General features: G+C 41.5%; 1 protein-coding gene across 1 annotated transcript in view; it reads right to left on the bottom strand.

Annotated features, from left to right (window-relative positions):
* The window catches only part of UTP20 (UTP20 small subunit processome component), a 58,747-nt gene that overhangs the window by 27,108 nt on the left and 11,756 nt on the right, over positions 1-19,883 (bottom strand). The window contains exons 15-30 of the mRNA XM_042815969.1: positions 17,731-17,836; positions 16,395-16,545; positions 15,892-15,954; positions 15,410-15,568; positions 14,492-14,568; positions 13,199-13,278; positions 12,265-12,508; positions 11,387-11,590; positions 9,591-9,681; positions 7,709-7,794; positions 7,034-7,159; positions 6,267-6,433; positions 5,534-5,742; positions 2,706-2,849; positions 1,304-1,383; positions 189-415 (exon numbers count right to left, since the gene is read on the bottom strand). Of these exons, the coding sequence (XP_042671903.1) occupies positions 189-415; positions 1,304-1,383; positions 2,706-2,849; positions 5,534-5,742; positions 6,267-6,433; positions 7,034-7,159; positions 7,709-7,794; positions 9,591-9,681; positions 11,387-11,590; positions 12,265-12,508; positions 13,199-13,278; positions 14,492-14,568; positions 15,410-15,568; positions 15,892-15,954; positions 16,395-16,545; positions 17,731-17,836 (2,214 nt within the window). The remainder of the gene's footprint in view (positions 1-188; positions 416-1,303; positions 1,384-2,705; positions 2,850-5,533; positions 5,743-6,266; positions 6,434-7,033; positions 7,160-7,708; positions 7,795-9,590; positions 9,682-11,386; positions 11,591-12,264; positions 12,509-13,198; positions 13,279-14,491; positions 14,569-15,409; positions 15,569-15,891; positions 15,955-16,394; positions 16,546-17,730; positions 17,837-19,883) is intronic.

The raw sequence follows: 19,883 nt of genomic DNA, 5'->3' as shown, positions 1-19,883 counted from the left end.
CGTGGATCTCACTTGTCACGACACAAGCAGTGCTTAACAGTTTTTGAGCACGCCAAGAGAAATCTGTACAGTGACTTTTCCATGAAGCCTCCTTCACTGCATTCTCAGTCAGGGCAAACACAATCTCATCATAATCCAACACCTCTTTCCAAACCACCCAAAAGGCTTCTCATGGCTCTTACAGATACCTTCTGTCACTTCTCCAGTGTTTAGGACAACACAGTTGGTCACGTTCAAACTGGAAACCTGCTCCGTGGGTTCAAAATCAGGGCTGTTGAGAAGGCTATCAGCAATGTCCATCACAAGATTGGATGTTGCCTCAGACAGATTCTTGGCTGACAGGACAGCAAACACATTTGACAGTATATCATACTCTGGATGATCCGGATACTGCTTGGCCAGTAGGGGGAAATATCTGAGAAGAAGATTATTAAAAAGATACGCTGAAAATTTAAGTACGAAACTTCATAATTCTTTTGTGCAGAGTCATACAAAAAAGATAATGCGAAAAAGCACAGAAGCCACATAAACGGGCCATGAAAAGTAGAAGAAATGGAGGTTGAAAAGTCATCAAGTTTCTTTTCACACTTCAAGACAGCATCATCTAAGCTTAGTCCTTCCTCTGCAAATGTTTGCCCAAGACTCCTGTCAAAGCTTGCTCCTATCTTAATAATCCAATTCTTTTGGTGCCACTCTGTGCAAGTTCTTTATTCTTACAAGCGACAAGTCTCAAAAGAGAAGCTGGACATTTCAGCAAAGGAAAAGCAGCATGTCAGTGGGAGAGGGTGAAAACTACTCAAGATAGCAGAGATGGAATTTCTCACAGTGTCTGCCTCAGAAAAGGCTCTCTTGCAATTTTCAGTCTCAGAATTCTGTGCTGAATTTGCCCATTTTCTTTCACAAAGCAGAAAGAAACAGAATAAAAAAAAACAAGAATAAAATCATCCTGTCAAACTATCCTCTCCATCTCCTCAGATGACTTACATAAAAGTAATTGGTTTAGACACAGGCACGTTCTAAGAATTCACTCTCCTCCTGACCTGTGCGCTGCGTTTAGTTTATACATCTGTTTGGTTGCTCACATGTGGGAAAAGCAGCTCACTAAAAGTATCTTAATTGCCACAAACTGTAACGCTTCACAACTGCATCTGGGCTGCTATCAAAGGAGTAACAGCCAAGTGGAGAAGATGAGTTTTGACATAATTATTCATAATTATCTGTTAAGAGCGTTGTGATCATTTTAACAAAACCATTGTGTATTTGAGAGAAGTACTTGAGTTTCATTGTAAGAGCACTTACTTACCTAGGATTCTTACTCCAGGTGTAAATGAGTTTGAGCAGAAAAGTCGGAGAATACTGGCTCTCTGAAGCCAACCTGCAAACCTAAAGGAGATATAAATCAGACACCAACGCAACACAAGTACATAAGGCCAATTAAAACCCCAATTCCAACAAAGACCCCACTACATACTATATTGTCTCTTTCCGAAAACAAATCTTTTGTTGCTTTTCCATCTCCTTCAACACTGTTAGTCTATCTTATTTTATCTTTGTACATTGCTACAGCTACTTTTTTTTGTCCTTCCCTAAAAGGATCCCCATTGATCCTCACACTTGCCACAGAGACCTAATCACCTCTCTTGGACATGCTTACGACCCTCAGGCACGACCTAAAGACTTGTTTCTCCTACATCTCCAACTTCTCAGCTGCAGCAAACTGCAACTCCAAGCACAGCTGCATTAAGCAAAGTTTTTATACATATCAGTTCTACAGCATTAAAAGCTCTTAAGTCAAAACATTCTGCAAAACCAAACCCTCACCAAGTTAATTAGCAGAAATTCCCTCTAGAGGGAGCTTCTGGATCATGCTACAATCCAAGCTCCAAAATTAGTGCTGTCTTCCTGACGTCTACCAGGAAAACAGGAATTATAACTTTTCAGCAATTCTATATCCTGTTCAGATTTACAGAGCATTTCCAAACGCAATGCTCCTATAAGCATTAAGTACTTTGATGACTCAGTGCCTGGACTACATGCTTCTACTGCTCTGGGACCAAAGTAAGTTTTCACTGCTTTGCTCCACACAGCTTGGAAAGACTGGGATAGGCAAGACCCTGCTGCTCAGCCTAGTGAAATACACAGCCACATGCACTGCCAGATGCGATCAACACAGTTTTATTTTTAATACTGCATGTTCTCTCTCTCCGAAGAGTGCATTTTCCCAACTAAAAGGGGGGGTCTGAATTTCTCTGATAAAAGCTGCAACCCTCTGCTTTGTCACTGTGCTCAAATGGGACTCCTGGCAGGACAGCAGAAGAGCACACAGCCCACTGAAGGACAATGCTGCAGTCCTTCCTTTGTGGCAGCAGTAAGAAAGCCCACTTATGTTTGTTTCTCTAATCCTCCATCACAGGTCCAGTAACTTTCAGATAGAAAACCAACCAAGTGCACCTAGGACTGACCAAGAAGTATCATTTAGCTTCCCTGAAGAAGCAGCCTGCTTCTGCTGCTAAAGAACAGAGACATCACATCCATTTTATTCAAAAGAACTCATTTGTACTTAAGCCTGTGACTTAATTACTCCAGTACTAATCAGACTTGAGCCAAATCTGCCCTTCCACACATACATCAGAATGCCAAAGAACTGGAGTTCCCAGCATGGTATAGATTATGCAGATGCCAGTCTGCAAGAAGAAACACGTTACCTGAGGCCATACCACTGCATGGAAAACTGCATCAATCTCTTCCACACTAAAACTGTAGGCCTCATGATCAGAAAAAAACTCAACCACAAGCTTGAGTCCAAGGCGCCTCAAGTTCTTCAGTGGATTAATCAACCGTGGTTGAACCTGTGAAAACAAAACAACAGACAAAACAGTAAAAACTCTGCAAGAACAATCACTATTTGCCCTGAAATTAAATATAGCAATTCACTGGCCACAGATACAAAAGAACGCAGTGAGCTACAGCACTTGGTTATAGAAGGATGTTCCATATACCTTTTGGGGAAAATGTCTAAGGAAGGAAGTCAGCCATACAGCTAATCATGAGGTTATTCACATATTGCTGCACTCTGACTCTTCTCCCTGCTATGATTTGAGTAACCTGAATTATTTCTATATCATACAATGCAGCTTATAGGAAAAACCTGAGACAATTCCAAGAACAGGTACACTGCAGAGTGCAGAGCTACTGACTCCTGTCTCAGAAACAACAGAGACAGCCTGCATCTTGGGATCTTCAAGGCCTCCATTATGCATCACAGACCACCACGCTGAACAAATGCATGTAGGTTTATTCTGCAGAGCAGTTTTGGTGCCACAGCCCCACTGAAAGATACTATGCTTTTTGTACTTTCCTGTAAATTTCTGAAGAGAATAACCTCTACCATGTAATACACTGCTCTACTGCCTTTGCACCCAAAAATGCATGCAAAAAGAGGAGATGGCAGAAAAGGAATCAAAGGTACTCTCGCTTGGAATCTCCCAAGCTATACTGAAATGTAGTAATGAAATGGTGTGCAAACAGCTTCCAAACAGCAATAAGCTGCCTGAAGGGTCAAACAGCTGATCCTGCCTTCACCCAGCAAGCATAAACCGGGCTGATATTGCCAATGGCTACCCTTAGTTTAACTTCCAGAAAAGCAGTTCCTTGAGATCAAGACTGAGTGAACAAAAAAACTCACCACTGAACACAGTCAGAATCCCTTCTGAAATGAATAACTTAACTTAAAACTGTCAGTGTAGATGTTTAACTCTCCAGGCATTATCAGCCTGCAATAAATTACTCTCAACCCCGAGAATGTCAGCTAATCATTAGCCAAGACAAACAGATTTCTCACACTTCTCCTTGAGCTGTTAACATCTTATGGACTAATGAAGTGCTGAATTAAGTTCAGGAAAATGATAAACTGTTACTCCCCAAGTAACAAAACAGTGACAGGTTTATGGTAGCAGTCCAGGCAAAAATTTCACTATCCCAGTAATGAAAGAAGCAGCTCCTGAAACTACTCTCTGCTTAACATGTAAGCACATGCAATCCACTGCTAAAGCTGGACTATGGGATGCTATTATCCTAATGAACTGAATGCAAGGGCTTGAGTCGTTGATGGATTGTTTTCAAGACAAGTTCTAACCTCAGATGTTCACAGATGGGTCCTGGCAAGAACACGCACACAGTGACAGAACCTTCATTACCTAACATCCCTCGCTCAGTCCATCATTGCAAAATTCCTTTCAACACATTACTTTCTCAGTCTACCATCTCATAATTCATTTTAATACTGCAGTGATGACAATGACTGTGCAGTTTGCCTGTTTCTCACCTATGATCAGGCTCTGCGCAGGACTAGACAGGAGCATTTTCTGTTCTGCTTGGTTTGAAGCCTGACAAAGGCACTGGCTTTAGAAAGGCAGAAAAGCCTGGCACAAAGTCATTAATTCCAAGCAACTGGTAACAGTACCCTTGAGATAACGGCCTCCACAAGACACTGCGCAGTGTTAAAAAGAAGTGCTAGCAGCAAAATCAAAACAGAACACCCATATCCCTCCCCTCTGGACAGTTAGCCCTACCAACTGTGCCCTCCTAGTAGTTAAGGTGTTACTGATGTGGGAATGAGCTCAGGAGTCTCTGCACTGCTCTCTTGATCACAAGGGGGGCAATAAGCCAACACGGCCCATTTCTAGTTGCAGCCAATCTTTAACAGCACATTTTCCTTGCTTGATTTGTTCAGCAAGTACAGCCTTTGCACACAGGGGAAAAAACATCCTCAGTGCTCCACAGGTACCTGGCTGAGACTCAGACTCACACTGGATTGACACGACTGCTTCTGATGGCAGAGCTGTATGTGCTACTAGTGTGCTGAAAGCATGGCTCATAGCCATATTTTCCCCTGTGTCCCATGACAGGAGGCTATCATTATACATAATCACTGTGATCACCCACAATGCTGAGCTCCCTTGGCACCTCGCAATGCAACAAAGCACCTTGAAAGTAAGTTTTACTCTTAAGTCCATAGGCAAGAAACTTGAAATCCTCTCCTTTCCCTGCTCCAGTATTCTATCCCTGCAACCAAGAAGCTACATCTCTAATATCAAATTCAACCTCCAGCCATATAATGTTATGTATGTTATACATTATGATCTTACAATGAATCATTTACCTTGCTCTCATGTCCATCCTCCCACAGAGCAGGCAGGTAGCAACTTCCAGCCTTCACAACAAAACAGAACTCCAAAGCAGGGTCCTGAACTTATAAACTTTGCTAATACTACCCCAGCCCTGCAGCACGTTCAGTATCAATGGCCTCTGTTTTGACTTACGTCGAACTGTTAAGCTTCATTGCATGCAGGCAATCTTTATTATAATCTTTATAAGATCTTTATCAGATTATCAGATTATAATCTTTATCAGATAATCTTTATCTGAATCAGTGAAGGTGTGTGTACTGCAAGCTAAGCCATGCAGTAGGAAAGGAAATTTCATCCACATCTCGTACACACAGAGGTATACATACATGTAGCGTTTACTATACCTTTTCTCTTTGCTGGAGAATGCAGGATATCACAGCTGTCATACAGAGCAGAATTTGCAGAATTTCAGGCAAGTACTGACTGATCAAATGTCCCATGTTTTTCAACACAACTTCAAGACCATTGAAGAGGCTGTGCTGACGCCCAAGAGGCAGGACTTTAGCTAAATCCAACTCTGACATACTTCGAAGCACTGCTGTCTGGCAAGGCCCTGTTACAAAAGGAGAGTCACTTATTTAGAAAAGCACTGTAAAAGCACTGAAAATAATTTTCAATAAATAGGAGTATAACTTAGCCCAAAGTTACAGTTACTTAGATTCATCTTTTTAAATAAAGGTAGCTCCATGTATTCATCTCTGTGACATTCAGACATTTCCCACTGCTACAGTATCAGAGCACTTTATAACCTCTTTCTACTCTTCATAATATCTGTTTACTGCCATCACATACTGGTAGCCCTGTGCACAGCAGCACATCACATGGGAAGGACAGTACAGAGGCTGCCAAGCAGCCAGGGGCACCCTACGACATCAGTAATTGTTCACTCCTGGCCTGCCATGGCTTACTTGCAAAGCTGTGTGGCAAGTCACTTCATTTTTCTGAACTCAGACCTTTAAAAGACAGCAGTCGTGCTTTGTAAGTGAAACCTCAGGGAAAACCCAGTCCCTGGAATTCTCACCCTTTCATACTTTCAAAGAAACTGTTAGAGAAACAGCACCAGGTACCTGCACCTACCATGGCTGAATTGCTTCACAGCTTCAAAGAGCAGATCCAAGAACATCCGGATCTCTTCTGGCAGTGAGCCGGCCAGAAATCGCAGAACGATGGACATGCGAGTGGCTGCTGCAGACTTGCCCTGTGTTTTGTTCCCCGTTTTGTTTCTCATCCTGCCATACAGAATTCTTCGAGCCAAAAAAAAGTTGTATTAGCTTTCAGCAAGCCATCTGCTTCCTTGCCTCTTTCTCTGTGGGAGAAACTTGTCTTGGTTTAAAAGCTTTGCCCAGTGTGAATAAATCAGGTGGAAATTCCCTCTTTAGGAACTCCTCTGAATGACAACACAGTACTCAGAAGCGTGCCAGTGAAAAATCAGTTTCTGCTTTCACTACAGCAGTTTTGCTGGAGACTTCAGCTACAAAGCTAAAATACCAGCAGGCTAGCTTGAGGGTATTCACTGCTGAAGAAGCAATCTATACAACCTACATTATTATATCTTACTAAGAATAAATGGTAATAAATGATGAATTGGAATGTCTCACAGTATTCTGTAAGCCTTAAAAGAAACAGTAGCAAAATGCTGTCTTTTAAGAGGACATCAATTGCCTAACACATTGCATAGTGGCATTAAGAAGGAAGCTATGTATAAGATCACTATACACACTACGAAGTCAAACTATACCATTAACCCTAGATTTATCTCAACTGTTTAAAATGAGAAGCAGCAGCATCACATCTCTGCTCACAGTACTTTGACATGAAACCTTCACCCCAGCATTTTGACAAACCTCATCAGAACAGGGACAAGATGTGGTCGATGCTCCATTTTTACAATCGTGTTCTCCTCAGAAATACTGAAATAGACTATTTCTTCTTTAAAGCTCTTGTCCTCCAGCAGTCTTTGCAAGTTCTCCCTGAGATAACAAATATCATCTGTTGGGCAGGTGGGGGCTTCAAGAATAAACACTCACACACCCCCCTACCTACCTCTACCTTCCTATCTATGCCAGATACAAACTAAGAAAGCATAGTGTTCCCAGCCTTTTTAAAAAATACATTTTAAAACTCAGCAAGTTTAAGTGTTCAGAAGATACTTCTTACATGATCATGTTCTGAAGAGAATATTCCATCACCAGCTACAGTTTTATGCAGCTGTTTTCTCTGGGTGGTTATAAACCACTGTAACAAAAGATCTCTTTGAAAATGATGCAACGGCTGAGCACATTTGTGACAAAATGAAAGTACTGCCATTTTTCTTTTCTGCCAAAAAAGACACACTGACATACTTCTTCCTTATGGCCTTATTTGCTGTTTTAGGTAGGAAAAATACAGCTGGCTAAGATTAGAATTTATGTTTCTTCAACAAACACAAGGAAGGATGTCTCAATCTGAGGCAAGTGATTCCGAGCAGATGTATGACATCAGACTCATTTCTGATACTAAAATAACGCAAAGATTTTTACCTGTATGGCAGTAGGTGAGGATGCTTGTATGTCATGATACAGTCAAGAGCTATTCTCTGCACACTCTGATCTTGATGGGACAGTAACTGCAGGTGACAAAAGAAAGGAAATGAGCCATATCCAGAATTGCAGAACTGCCTAACAAAAATAGTTGACAACCCCAAACTTCCAAACTCAAGCATGTTTTTGGATTACTCTACCAAAATAAAAGCAGAACATACACTGCAAGTCTAACATCGAGATGCGTAAATACAATTGTCACTCATAAAAAGCAGATGTAGCTGCTGGCAGTTTATACACACACCCCAGCCCCTAGACTCCAGTAGCCAAGTTACAATCAGCACAATCATCTTCTGGGCCACCATCAGCTTGAGTTTTCAGCCTCTGCTGTGCATCTAGTAAGACCAAATTAAATGGCAGGCTACTTAAACCAACCCAAGACACATGCCTTTCCTTCTTTCGACAAACAAAACACTCATCAGACCTGATATACAAGGCCTCGCTGAGATTCACCTTCTCTAGAAGATGAATCCTCACAGCCCAGGCACCAAGAAATACAGATCATTTCTTTAAGCTGCATCCTTATCAGCTCTTCAGCCTCCTACAAAACAGCACATGCTGGAGTCATCAAAGGCCACTCTGCTACAATGTTCTTTTGACAGATGGACACACCAGTGATAATAAGTAGGGTGACACACTGTACACATCTGCTCAATATTTTCCCAAGAATATGTAAACACACGAAACAACTGTGCCTGTGCCAAATTCTGAGGCTGACTGAACCAGAGCTGACACTCCTCAGAGATTCTCAAGTTTGGGAACAAATGGACCTTCCAACTTCCACAGCAAGAACCAGAAAGAACCTACAGCAGAGAACTAGTAGGTTCACACCATTTAATATAGTTCTACAGCCCATGGACTGCACTGTCAAAGAACACAAACTGAGATCAAGAGTAAAACCCAAACATCTAAACAAATCCAGAACCAATAAAACATGACATAATTAATGAAATGCATTCTTAAGGGTGCATCTCACTTTTAGATTCATTTTCCTGCTTTACTTATTCAAAATTAGAATAGAGTTCTGGTTAGACAAGGATTGCCTAGGCTCTGCTGTTTAGTTCGTTTGCTTCTTTTTCACTTTAATGTCTGTTTATCTTCAGTTTCTATTTTATTGATAATGACAGTGAGTAATACACTATGCACAGCCAATGTACATATGTATGCCAGGCGAAGGACTGCTATCATCAGCCACTAGAACCAATCATCCAAAGGAAAAGAGAGATCTGTATCACCTCTCTCTTTTCATAGAAGTTTGTTTCTTCATAATGATGACTACCGTTGCACTTCCCTTCTCCAGATGCTAGACAGGATGAAGATCCTGAGATACATTTTGTATCTCAGAAGTCACAATGACAAATGTTGACAGCTGTAGGCCTACAACAATTTGATCCGTTCTTCACATCAACCATGCTCTCTATTGATATAACACTGTATGACAATAACAAATGCCTTCAGCTCATCACCAGGCTTCGGATTCAAAATTCTCTTTCAGATCTTGCTGTGCCTCCTGCTCTCCTTACAGCCACATTTCCTGCTACTCATGATGCTACACATCTACTGCCAAAGTCCATTACTTTTTCAGTTGCCAGATCCATTCGCATGACCCACTCCTGAGAAACTGAGTCAGTTATCTCAAAAGCAGGTCTTCGCTAAGTGGCTCACTTCAACTGAAGTCTACTATGAAGCCTACTCAAGCACAGCTCCTTTTCCAGCTAACATGGCTGAGTCCAGAAAACAACAGGGTTTTACAGTTGCAGGCACTGCATTCAGAAAAGAAAGGGTGCATTCATGAGCAATTATTCTAAATGCCAGCAAGTACCTGGGTATACAATGCATTTAACTTCTGCTCCAGATACAACGCACGAGGATTGGAGAACTTAGAGAAAACTTGTAAGTGAGCTATCAGTTGCCTGTAAAACAAAACAGAACGATTATCACAACATTAGGGAAACTTCTTATAAGTTGATTAACAAGAAGGAAAACTCAACAGGATCCCAAGTCTATAGGCCTCCATTTCAGAGATATGGCAGCTTGTATCCTGCTACCTCGCCTAGGCCGTTTCTCCTAGGTGTCACCTCACTGCAAAGAGAAGGCCACTTCCTCAGTAGCACCAGATGGGCTTGGTCTTTGGTGTGAAAGGAACACACTCAGGATGTGGCTTATTTCTTCTTCCCAGCCTAGCCTGGAACTTCAAACTTGAATTTCTCTCTTTATTTACCTGCCCTTAATTCCTATCAACATAAAGGACTGCATTTAGCCACAGACTGTGCTGGACTTATGCCATGCTGCAGGCACAGTCAGGAAGAAGTTCCTATAGAACAGGCTTTGCCACCCCCAAATCTGCCTCCCTGGCGAGAGGCGACTGAGGTAAGGAAGATGTAAGATTTCATCTACCACATGTGCTGTGGGGTAGGCAGAGGCTGTCCCCATTCAGTGGCTACCCACAGTGGTTTACACTCAACTCCCCAGATGTTCAGCTAAGCTGAGCCCAACATCAGCCAGCAACCCCACAAGGAGCACAGGGCTTCTCCCACCACACCAGCTAGAGGTGAGCCATCATCAGTGAGAGCCCCAGGTCAGTAGCACAGAGCTGGCAGCAGCTCTGCTGGGGCCCAGACAAAAAGAGGTCACTCCAGAAGTCATTAACATGTCTCCAGCAAATCTTTTATAGACTTGTTACCACTAGGAGGAACTAATGCTTCTACTTAAGTACGTGGACATTCTGAGATGGAAGTTTTGCTTTGTTTTTTATTTTTTATAAAAATCTGGAACTGTCACTGAATTTTTATTGCTGCTAAATTCTAGATGTAAGCCAGAACCTGAGAACAAAATCAAAGAATTTTGTTCACCTTTAAGGAACCTGGGATTACTGATATATAATCAGTATAGGTTACATCTTAAATACTCATGCTGTTCCAACAGGTAGGGTGATATTTTGAAGTTCTCTGTGATTACCATCACAATTCTTTGTAAAAACAACAAAAAACAGGTAGAATACAAATGTAAATGAATTACTTGTAATGGGCACTTTGACAGATGTTATCAACTTAAAGAGACTACATTAAAGAAATCACAGAGAATTCATATAGACCCACTTCCTCTAAGTATTCAGTATTGTAAAACAGTGACATTACAAAGCCATGGAGCTTTGTATCAACAAATGAAAAAAAAGCATAACAACCTGTGTCCACAAGAAGACAAGTGGGATCAAGATGCTTAACAGCTAGATAATAACAGAATCCCAGTATCAAAAATACTTAAATGAATAGTCTGAATCTTCAAAGTGTTTGGCAACGACCATGGTTTTAAAAGATCAAAAGATACAAACAGAGAAGCTAAGGGAATACAGGTACTTCAAAATGGCTTCAGAATACCACACCACTTAAAGTAACAAAACCACAGCTTATCAGGTATATAATGATAAAGCCTGAACAGGTCCTTTGTATGGCACTGTACAAGCGGAATTTATGACCTTAAAATTCTTAAAATCCACTGAAAAAAAAGTGCAAGCAAAAGAAGAAAAATGAATATGCCTACAAATAGCTTATCTTGGCAGGAACCACTAAATCTGACTTCTCATGAAATCACTAGGAACAGAAAACTATAAATACTTACTTAGCAGCAGCTCTTCTTGTTTTCTTTTTTGGAAGCCCTACAGTAATCAGTTCTCCTTCTTCCTTTTCTTCCTCGTCCTCTTCCTCCATATTAACATCGTTAACTTCTTCACCTGATACTTCTTTTGCTATGATTGTACCAGTAGTTTTCTTTCTAAGATCCTGAGTTGGAGCCACTAATGAATCTGCTGGGTAGTATTCATTTCTTTGTTTAAAAAAAAAAAAAAGAAAGAAGAGAATTAAGAAGCATTTTTCCAGGGTTTCAGGGCAAGAACAAATTCAAACTACACAATCCAGAACTCTTGTTCATGTTGCTGTGTTTTGGGATGCTGTACAGCTAAAAACTCTCAAAGGAGTGTCTTTCACCAAGTAGAAGCTTCTTTGCCTACAAGCTGCAGCGATGCAAGGCAGTAGTCATATACACTAGAGAATACTGGAGGTACCAGGTGGAAAGGGGAAAATGAGAACCACTGAGTTACAAGAATTCCATAAAGAGGTTTTGTGCAGGGAAAGGGGGGGGGTTGTGTTTGCTAGAGTGAGCAGTGAACAGCATGTATGGCAGTGTGAGAGAATGCAGGAAACTAACCTAGCACAGTGCAGTTTATTTTTCCAGGAAGGCAAGCAAAACATAAGCGTTCTAATTTTAGAAAAGGACTATTAGAAACTCTTCCCTGCCATGATCTCACACCCACCCCATGTGCATCATACTCTAACAGAATCCACTTTTCAATCTAAAAGTTATGTTAGCTGAGAACAGGTATCATATCAGGAGTGCATTTAGAAAATAGTCTATAAAGAACTAGCTGTTGACTCAAAGCTCAGCAGCACCAAGATCAACAGAAAGCAATGTGTCCCAAACAATATGTGAAAAGTGCTTACCTAATGAACCTCAGAAGAAGCGGGGAAAGTTCCCTTGACCTGGGCTCCACCCTGTCTGGGAACTTCTCTAACGCTTTCCACAGCAGAAAGCGGAAGTTTGTGTGGTCCAACCGCTCGCTGCAGTCTGTTCTTGTCCCCAGCTGCTCCAGGAAGACAGTGCCCACCCCTCCTTCTGGTATCTTCTCGCTTTCAGTTTCATTGATATTTTCCTCCTGTTCATCCAATTCATTTTGCAGTTCCATTTCTGCACAACAAATGTTATAAAGTAAATATCTTCAAGTTACTCCAGTCAGCAGAAAGAGATCCACACCCTGTTGTGAAAGTAAGACTCCTGATGCCAAGCATCTGCTCAGACAACTATGTTTAAGTCTGACCTGAAAGGCCCACGTTCCTTAGGAAGTACTCCAGGATGTCTTACAGCCATGACAGCTTAAATGAGTTCAATTCTCTTGAAAAACAGAGAAATCCACAAATGGCTGCATGCTCACATCTCTACGGTAAAATCACAGATTCCACACATTCATAGATATATCTCAAGAGCACACAGAGCACAGTCAAGAAAGGCACAGTGCCTGCAGGTATTCCATTCAATCTATGTAATAGAAAGATGATGTAGTCAATTCTACAAGTTTCTTCACTGCTCCTATCAGACTGGAAAAAGCCAAATTTAAGTAGAGATTAAGTTGTTGTACGGCTTCCCAAAACATGGGACTCCCCTCATATCTTTCTGTCTACTTCTTGCTATTCAGGACAAAAGAAGGCACAGTTCTCTCTCAAGCGTCTGCATTCCTGCCCTGGACATGACACTGGCAGTCAAGAGCTCTGGTTCTGAATTCCTCCATCACATGTAAATTTGGGACACATAAAAACACAGTCACGTGTTATTCACAATTAGCTGGGTTACTCAAAATACCATTTAGGAGCTGAGACTTACCAGCATAGGCAGCAGCCCTCTCCAGATGTTCGTAAAAGACCTTCCAGAACTGTTTATTCTCCATTTCCTTTGCATGAGAACTAACAAAACATAAGAGCATGAAATTAAAAGAAAAAAGAAAAACCATGCATCAAGGGAAGCTAACAGCTAATGCAATCAAAGGCTTTGATTATAGCTTTAATGAGAGTGTCCAAAGATAGGACATCTGCAGGACACAGCTGTAGCACTTCCTTGCCCTCATTCATGAATCCCAAATGTCAATTATTAAAATAAGCGGGTTGTATCCCATGACTTCAAACAAACTCAAATTGACTAAAAATGTTCTTGAGCATTCCACTGACTTCTGTACAGTAATATCATACAGAACCAAAGGAAGAATTAGTGTGAATGTATCTTTAGGAGAGCTGGTTTAATATTACTTTATTAATTCAATAGTTTGATGGGACAAATCTCATCCTTTCTAATAATACAACACAGAAAAAAAAAAGAAGGAGATAATGTCATGCTGAAAGCAGAGATATTTACTTCAATATTCAGCTCAGCAGATGCCATGGTACAATTTCCCTACTCTTTAGTAGAACTTAGAGGTTTTCTAGTAAGGACAGAAAAGTCAGGAGATGGGAAAATTGAAAGGTGCCTTCTGTTTCTTCAGCATTTGTGAAACATTAATCAATCTTGCCATCTTAGACTCAAACTCTGATGCTATTTAATTATATTTGTTGCAAGTTCCTTTTAATAGTCAGAAAAAAAAATCATAAATTAAGTTAAAAACTAACATGGATTATAATATGAGAGATCAAATCAGTTTGGAAAGATTTCACACAAAGTCTCTCATGCATAAATCTCTTCAAATCAGACATTTTAACCTCAGCTTTTGTTCACAGAACAGTCATCAGAGAATACCCTGAGTTGTACATAACACACGAGGATCATCAAGTTCAACAGCTGGCTCCATGCAGGGTAACTCAAAACTCACACCATATGTTTGAGAGCGTTGACCAGATGCTCCCTGAACCCCATCAGCTTGGGACTGTGACTGCTGCCCTGGGTAGCCTGCACCAGGGCCCAGCAACTCTCTGATGAAAAACCTTTTCCTAACACCCAACCTGACCCTCCCCTGAAGCAGCTCCATGCTGCTCCTTCGGGCCCTGCTGCAGTCACCAGATAAAAGAAATCGGCACCTCCCTCTTGTGAGGAAGCTGTAGACCACAATGAGATTGCCCTCAGCCTTCAATGGAAGAAAATGTTCTGTGAAAGGAGCACAGACTGCAGCATCCAGTCACGTATACTCACGTTACAAGTTCAATTACAGGATCCCAGAGAGGGCTGAAGTTAATATAAAGCATACCCAGTAAATACCGAAGAGGCACCTAGAATGACATAGAACCATGTTGTTCAGAAGTTAAAAACAATAGTTAAAGACTAACCAACCTCCTCTAACCTTTCCTCTTCTCAAAGAAGAAACTTCAATCTAAGAAATTCTCAGAAGTACTACTTGTAATGAATCAAGTCACACGTTTTTTTCTGGTCTCATAGCTACAGGATGAAATGTGTAGATCCTGCTTACTCTAAGCTGCACTGATATCCATCCACCGCATCTACGTATTGGGAATGTGCAAAAGCCAGTTCTGTACTGCAATGCTTAAAGCAGATGGACCAACCTATTACTCCTCCTCTGAGGAGTTCACAAGTCAAGGCAATAAATGGAATAAATAAACGAAAAAATCCTCCCTTCCCCCCCTCCATGAACGTTTTACTAGTAGAAATGTGAGTCTTTCAGCATCTACAAAATGAGAAGTGAGAGCTCCTTTTGCACAACTGTACAGGAGATGTAACAGACAGATGGAAGACAAGAGTATCACTCTGCAGCAAGATTCAGAAGCTATGTTTGCCAATGGCCAGAAGGAATCCTACCAATGTTCAATAAAGCTAAGTGTATGGCAAGTTCACAATTTTAAATTCTCTGACAATTCACTTCTCCATAGAACGAGTTGTCTTCCTTTCCATAATATCCGATCAAACTGTCCATAGGCCATTTATCTAGATACCACCATTGTTCAAGAAAACACAATAATCTCAAGGACAAACGAGAGCTATGATCTGGGATCTAATTCATTTTTTATGAACTCTTGTTAAAATTTCCATAATTCATGCAATGAAAGTATTGGAATATGGGAATGTAACAAATGCCAACTGACAAAAACTACTTACCTCCTGCAAAGATCCACTTGGTATTGCAGACAGCACTATATCACATCTCAGCTTCCTCAAATGGAGAAGTTTCTCTCTGTAATCATTCACCGTTGCCGGCACAAGCTCTGCTTGGAGCAGTATGGCAAATATTGATTGGAGGTCCCCTGTACCATCACCCTGAACAAACAAGTGACACACATTTTGTTGGACTATCCTTTTCCTACTGAAAGATATCTCAAGAAAACTAAACAGAGTCTGAGATACTCTGAATCAGAAAAAGTCAAGACATTTGTTCCAGTTTTCATCATTTAGGGACCAGAACTTACATATGTGAAAACATTAGAGGGCAAAGAGACAAAAGATAAAACTGGAATGTGAAAGCACAAAACCAGAGCACAATCTTGGGCAGAAACATGCTCTGCTCCTGAAAAGCAGACAACGGTTCACAGTCATAAAAATCAGACCGATTCAAAACTTTAACTGAGAAGTTTTAGCCCTACCTCCATCACCGTAGAAGGTGGAGTCTCAAAGTGGCTTAGAATACGGACAGTTAAGAGTCGGACCTGTCCAAAATGGAAACATACATCAGAAACATGCAGGAGAATGCAAGCTGCATATACAGACACACAGTTACACAGAGGTTAATGTCTTGCACAGGATGTTGATTTCACCAGGTTCCTTGCAAAGCTGAGAAACAGATGAGTTCCTCTGGTCTAGCAGGCAACTCAGAATGAATACAATAGACTTCTGATCTGCATTCATCTCTAGGGAAGAAGCAAGACTCCCAGGGCTAAGACAACTTCCGCAAACTCATGCCCTGTGGCAGCCTCTTAGAAAAATAGATATAAACAAATGCTACAGAAGCAATTCCTTTACAGTCTCACATTTCTCCTGTCAGTCTTTCTCATTTAACCTAGCTTACTTAAATTGCTTTGTAAAATACAAACCATATAGTATGTGCTTAAAAAAAAAAAAAAAAAAAAAAAAAAAAAAGGCATATTACCTTGGAAATACCAGTGGAGATATTAGGCTGCAACTTCTCGAACAAGTCCATTAGGTTCCCTTGGGAAAGAGGTTCCTGGCAGCCGCACAATGCCAGTCTTGTGTAATAGAGATCAGCCAGCAGCAACACTGATGGGTCTGAAGGGAAAGTGCTAAAACAAGAGAGTGTTTTATTAGCATACAGAGAGCATTGTAAAGATATTTGAAAACAAGGCAGCAGTGACAATAACAGCATTAAGGGATCTCAGGATGGCAAAGCCAGACTTCACCAACACACCGGCACACAGCCTCAAAGACAGTACCCAAAGCAGACTCAGAGACATGAGATTCTCCCCTTTGTAATAATTAGGCCTATCAAGCTAGGGCTGGTCAGCTGGACCAATATACAGACAGCTTCAGAAAACAAGTCTGCTGCCACTGCCTAGGTGCCTGGTTAGTGATCAATTGCAATGGAAAAGAAACAATAGGACCTAGGTGGGCTATCAGTTCTACTGTCAGCAGGAATCTTGCCTGTTCACAGGGAAACCTCCTAATGCCACCCAACATCCCTTGCTCCAAGAGGGATTTACACACCCAGCACAAAGATGACACCAGAGCACTACAATGAAACTCCCTGCCAAGACTTCCTGCTTTGCCTGGGCAAGTTGCTTTGCCTCCATCATGCCCCAAACATGGGCAGCATGCTTTCTTATCTGAGCAGGATGTTTTGAAGCTCAGGCCAAAGACTTGGAAATGCTCTACGCAGAGCAATGATGGGAGATGACAAATTCAGCAGCTTTTGCTGGAGAGATATCAACAGCCTCCCTCAATCTCTCCACTCATTCTGTTACATGTGTTAGTTTTAAGTAGAAGGGAATTGTAATAACTACAACTGAGTTACAAAAAAAACAACTGAGCATACTCCCACTGTGAAGGAAACATACAGGTGGATGTGCAAGGACACAAAGGAATCCCAACACTGCCAGCAGACTGCTGAATCTCAAGCTTTTGACACAACTCAGAATGCATAGTTACTGCCTCTTTTGTTATTATAATGTAAGACACCATTACTAAATGTAGTGCTTTAGAAAAACTAGAAGCAATATATTTAACACACTATACTGCAGTTGGCTAAGAAAGCCTGGGTTTGCAGAGAAAATACCACAGGTATTGTACCTATACAGTTCTCTAAATAGTGCTACAACATTGCTGCCTTAAATTTCTACAATGCTAAAGCAACATGCTAGTGTAACTGAACAACTCACAAAAAGGCATTAACGTGCTTCTATGTACAAGGCAACTCCTTGCCATATGAAGGAAAATGTCTGAGAATCACAGAACAGGTAGAGCTTACTTACGTCACCAAGTTCTTGACACGCTCCGCAGGCAACAAATGCAGTATTTCAGAAGACTCTGTCAAACTGAGAAGAGTACTTACAGCTTGGCAGGCCACAAACAAGCTTCCTGGAGCAGAGAGAACAAGAACAGCCTGTATATTTACTCAGGTCTCAACAACTTGTGCTTGCAGGGTGACTGCCCTCCCTGAAACAGCTAAAGTCACAGAAATAGCGTAACACATGGTTTCCAGAACTGATATGTGTATTTTCTAACACTTATAACCCATAAAGAAAACATTTCGCTGGCTTACAAAGTAAATGCCTACTCTAGAAAGCCACTGTTGCAAGCTGTGAGCAGCTCCCAGTTTGCATCTGCCTCTATCACACCCATGTATATGTGGAGATGGGGCCTGGAACTAATTAAGCACTGTCACAGAAGCCTTGGCTTTATGCTACAAATGGCTGTATTGGTCTTATATGGCAAAGTTTGAGTGCTGGAGAGGCTGCAGGGAGGGCTCTGTGAGCAAAGACAGCTCGAGCTGTTCCAGCAGGACCCTGCTGCAGATTTAAGGATGGGGAAAACTGCTGTGCAACAGCAGCTAGGGGAAAGAAGTGAGAAACGAGAAACAGTCCTGCAAGCACCACAGTCAGTGCAAGAGGAACAAAAGAGGTGCTCCAGGCCCCATATGAGATCTTCAAAGCTGTCCCATACACTTCACAGCTGAATTCCTATTACTGAGTGGATGCTGGGTTTACCAAATATTGTTATAGCAGCAGCACCCCCTTCATAAACCTCCAGCCTCCTCTGGGAATAGAAAATCTTCCAACAGTAAGGGTCATTCAAAGCCCTTCCAGGCAAAAAAGGGAAGGGCAATTCCATTCCCTGCCAGCCTTAAGTTAGCAACTGGGTTGTTTAAATAAATTATTACTTTCTTTATCTCTTCCTGAGCGGTATCCTAGCTTCAAACCTGCTTTTCCGCGCTCCCAAGCAACTTTAGAAAGCCACCTGGCTCTAGGACATGCACAGTACCTCAGGCTAGAGGCTAGGCAGACCCAACAGGGAGCATAGGGCTGGACGCACCTTGCACAGGCAATGAGAGGAGACTGGAGTCCTAATATAAGGTGAAGCAGTTGTAGAGATCATAGAGCTGAAGAGGATGTGAACAAAGGACAAAGTGCCAGGAAATATCAGGAAGGTAAGGAAGTGTAGCACAGGGCAACAGAAGGAAGAAACATAGGACTGACACTGCATTTGTTATTTTTTCTTTAGCAGCAAAGGAGAAAGTGGCAACACGCCTCTTCTTGAGCACACAAAGAGCTGGTGCACAGCTGTTACTGCTGCCACCAAGAATGCAATCCACAAAAAGGTTTGGGTATTTTCTTGCTAGAGTAAATAATTACTAGTCACATAATTATGAAAGCATGCAAAAGCTGTAAACAGGATGGAAGAAAGAGCTAACTCAAAAAGGACCGTGTTTGACAAACACCAGAAAGGAAAAAACAGCAGAACCAGTTAGTAGATACAGTCAACAATGCTAATCAGGAGATTACAAAGGAGAAAGGACAGGCTCTAGGTAAGCCCTTTCAACCCACAGAAGAAAAAACACTGAAATTGGGGCATTCCAGTACTTGGCCATACTTTGTCACAAAGCCAAATGCTTGAGATCTCTCTGAGTATTCAACTGCCCTGTACCACACAAGCTAAGCTAGAAGATTTTTTTTCTTTTCTGGCCAGTGATAGAAGGCAACCAGCAGGGCTCCTGTGACCACACACGCCCAGAGGGAGTATACATCATTTTACTACTGATGCTGTAACATATGTCAAAGACGATAAGGTCCCAAAATTTGAGCTATAGGTTTAGAACAGTCTAATTGGAGCTTGTCAGTCAATAGTCTCTCCTTCACTTGACTGCTTCAGCCTGGATTTGGCTTGAAAGGATTCCCATCCTCTTTCATATGACTCTAATTTTTCTTCTCAATTGTCTTGATCAGGCTTCAGTTTCTACAGTCCACCCTCCACTTTGTGGAACATCTGCCACGCCATTATGACCACCAATAACAATTGCAGAATTGTTTCCTGGAGGGTATTTCCACCAAGCTTTGCTTTTCTAGTTTTACTGCTCAGTACATTTGGATACAATGCTATTGCTACTCATTTTCATGTTTTGTGTCAT

Source organism: Centrocercus urophasianus, unplaced genomic scaffold (assembly GCF_019232065.1).
Source record: "Centrocercus urophasianus isolate 14NV4802_14NV808 unplaced genomic scaffold, USGS_Curo_1.0 seq_15, whole genome shotgun sequence".
NCBI lineage: Eukaryota > Metazoa > Chordata > Aves > Galliformes > Phasianidae > Centrocercus > Centrocercus urophasianus.
Note: the sequence above shows the minus strand (reverse complement) of the source record. Positions and strands in the feature narration are given on the sequence as shown.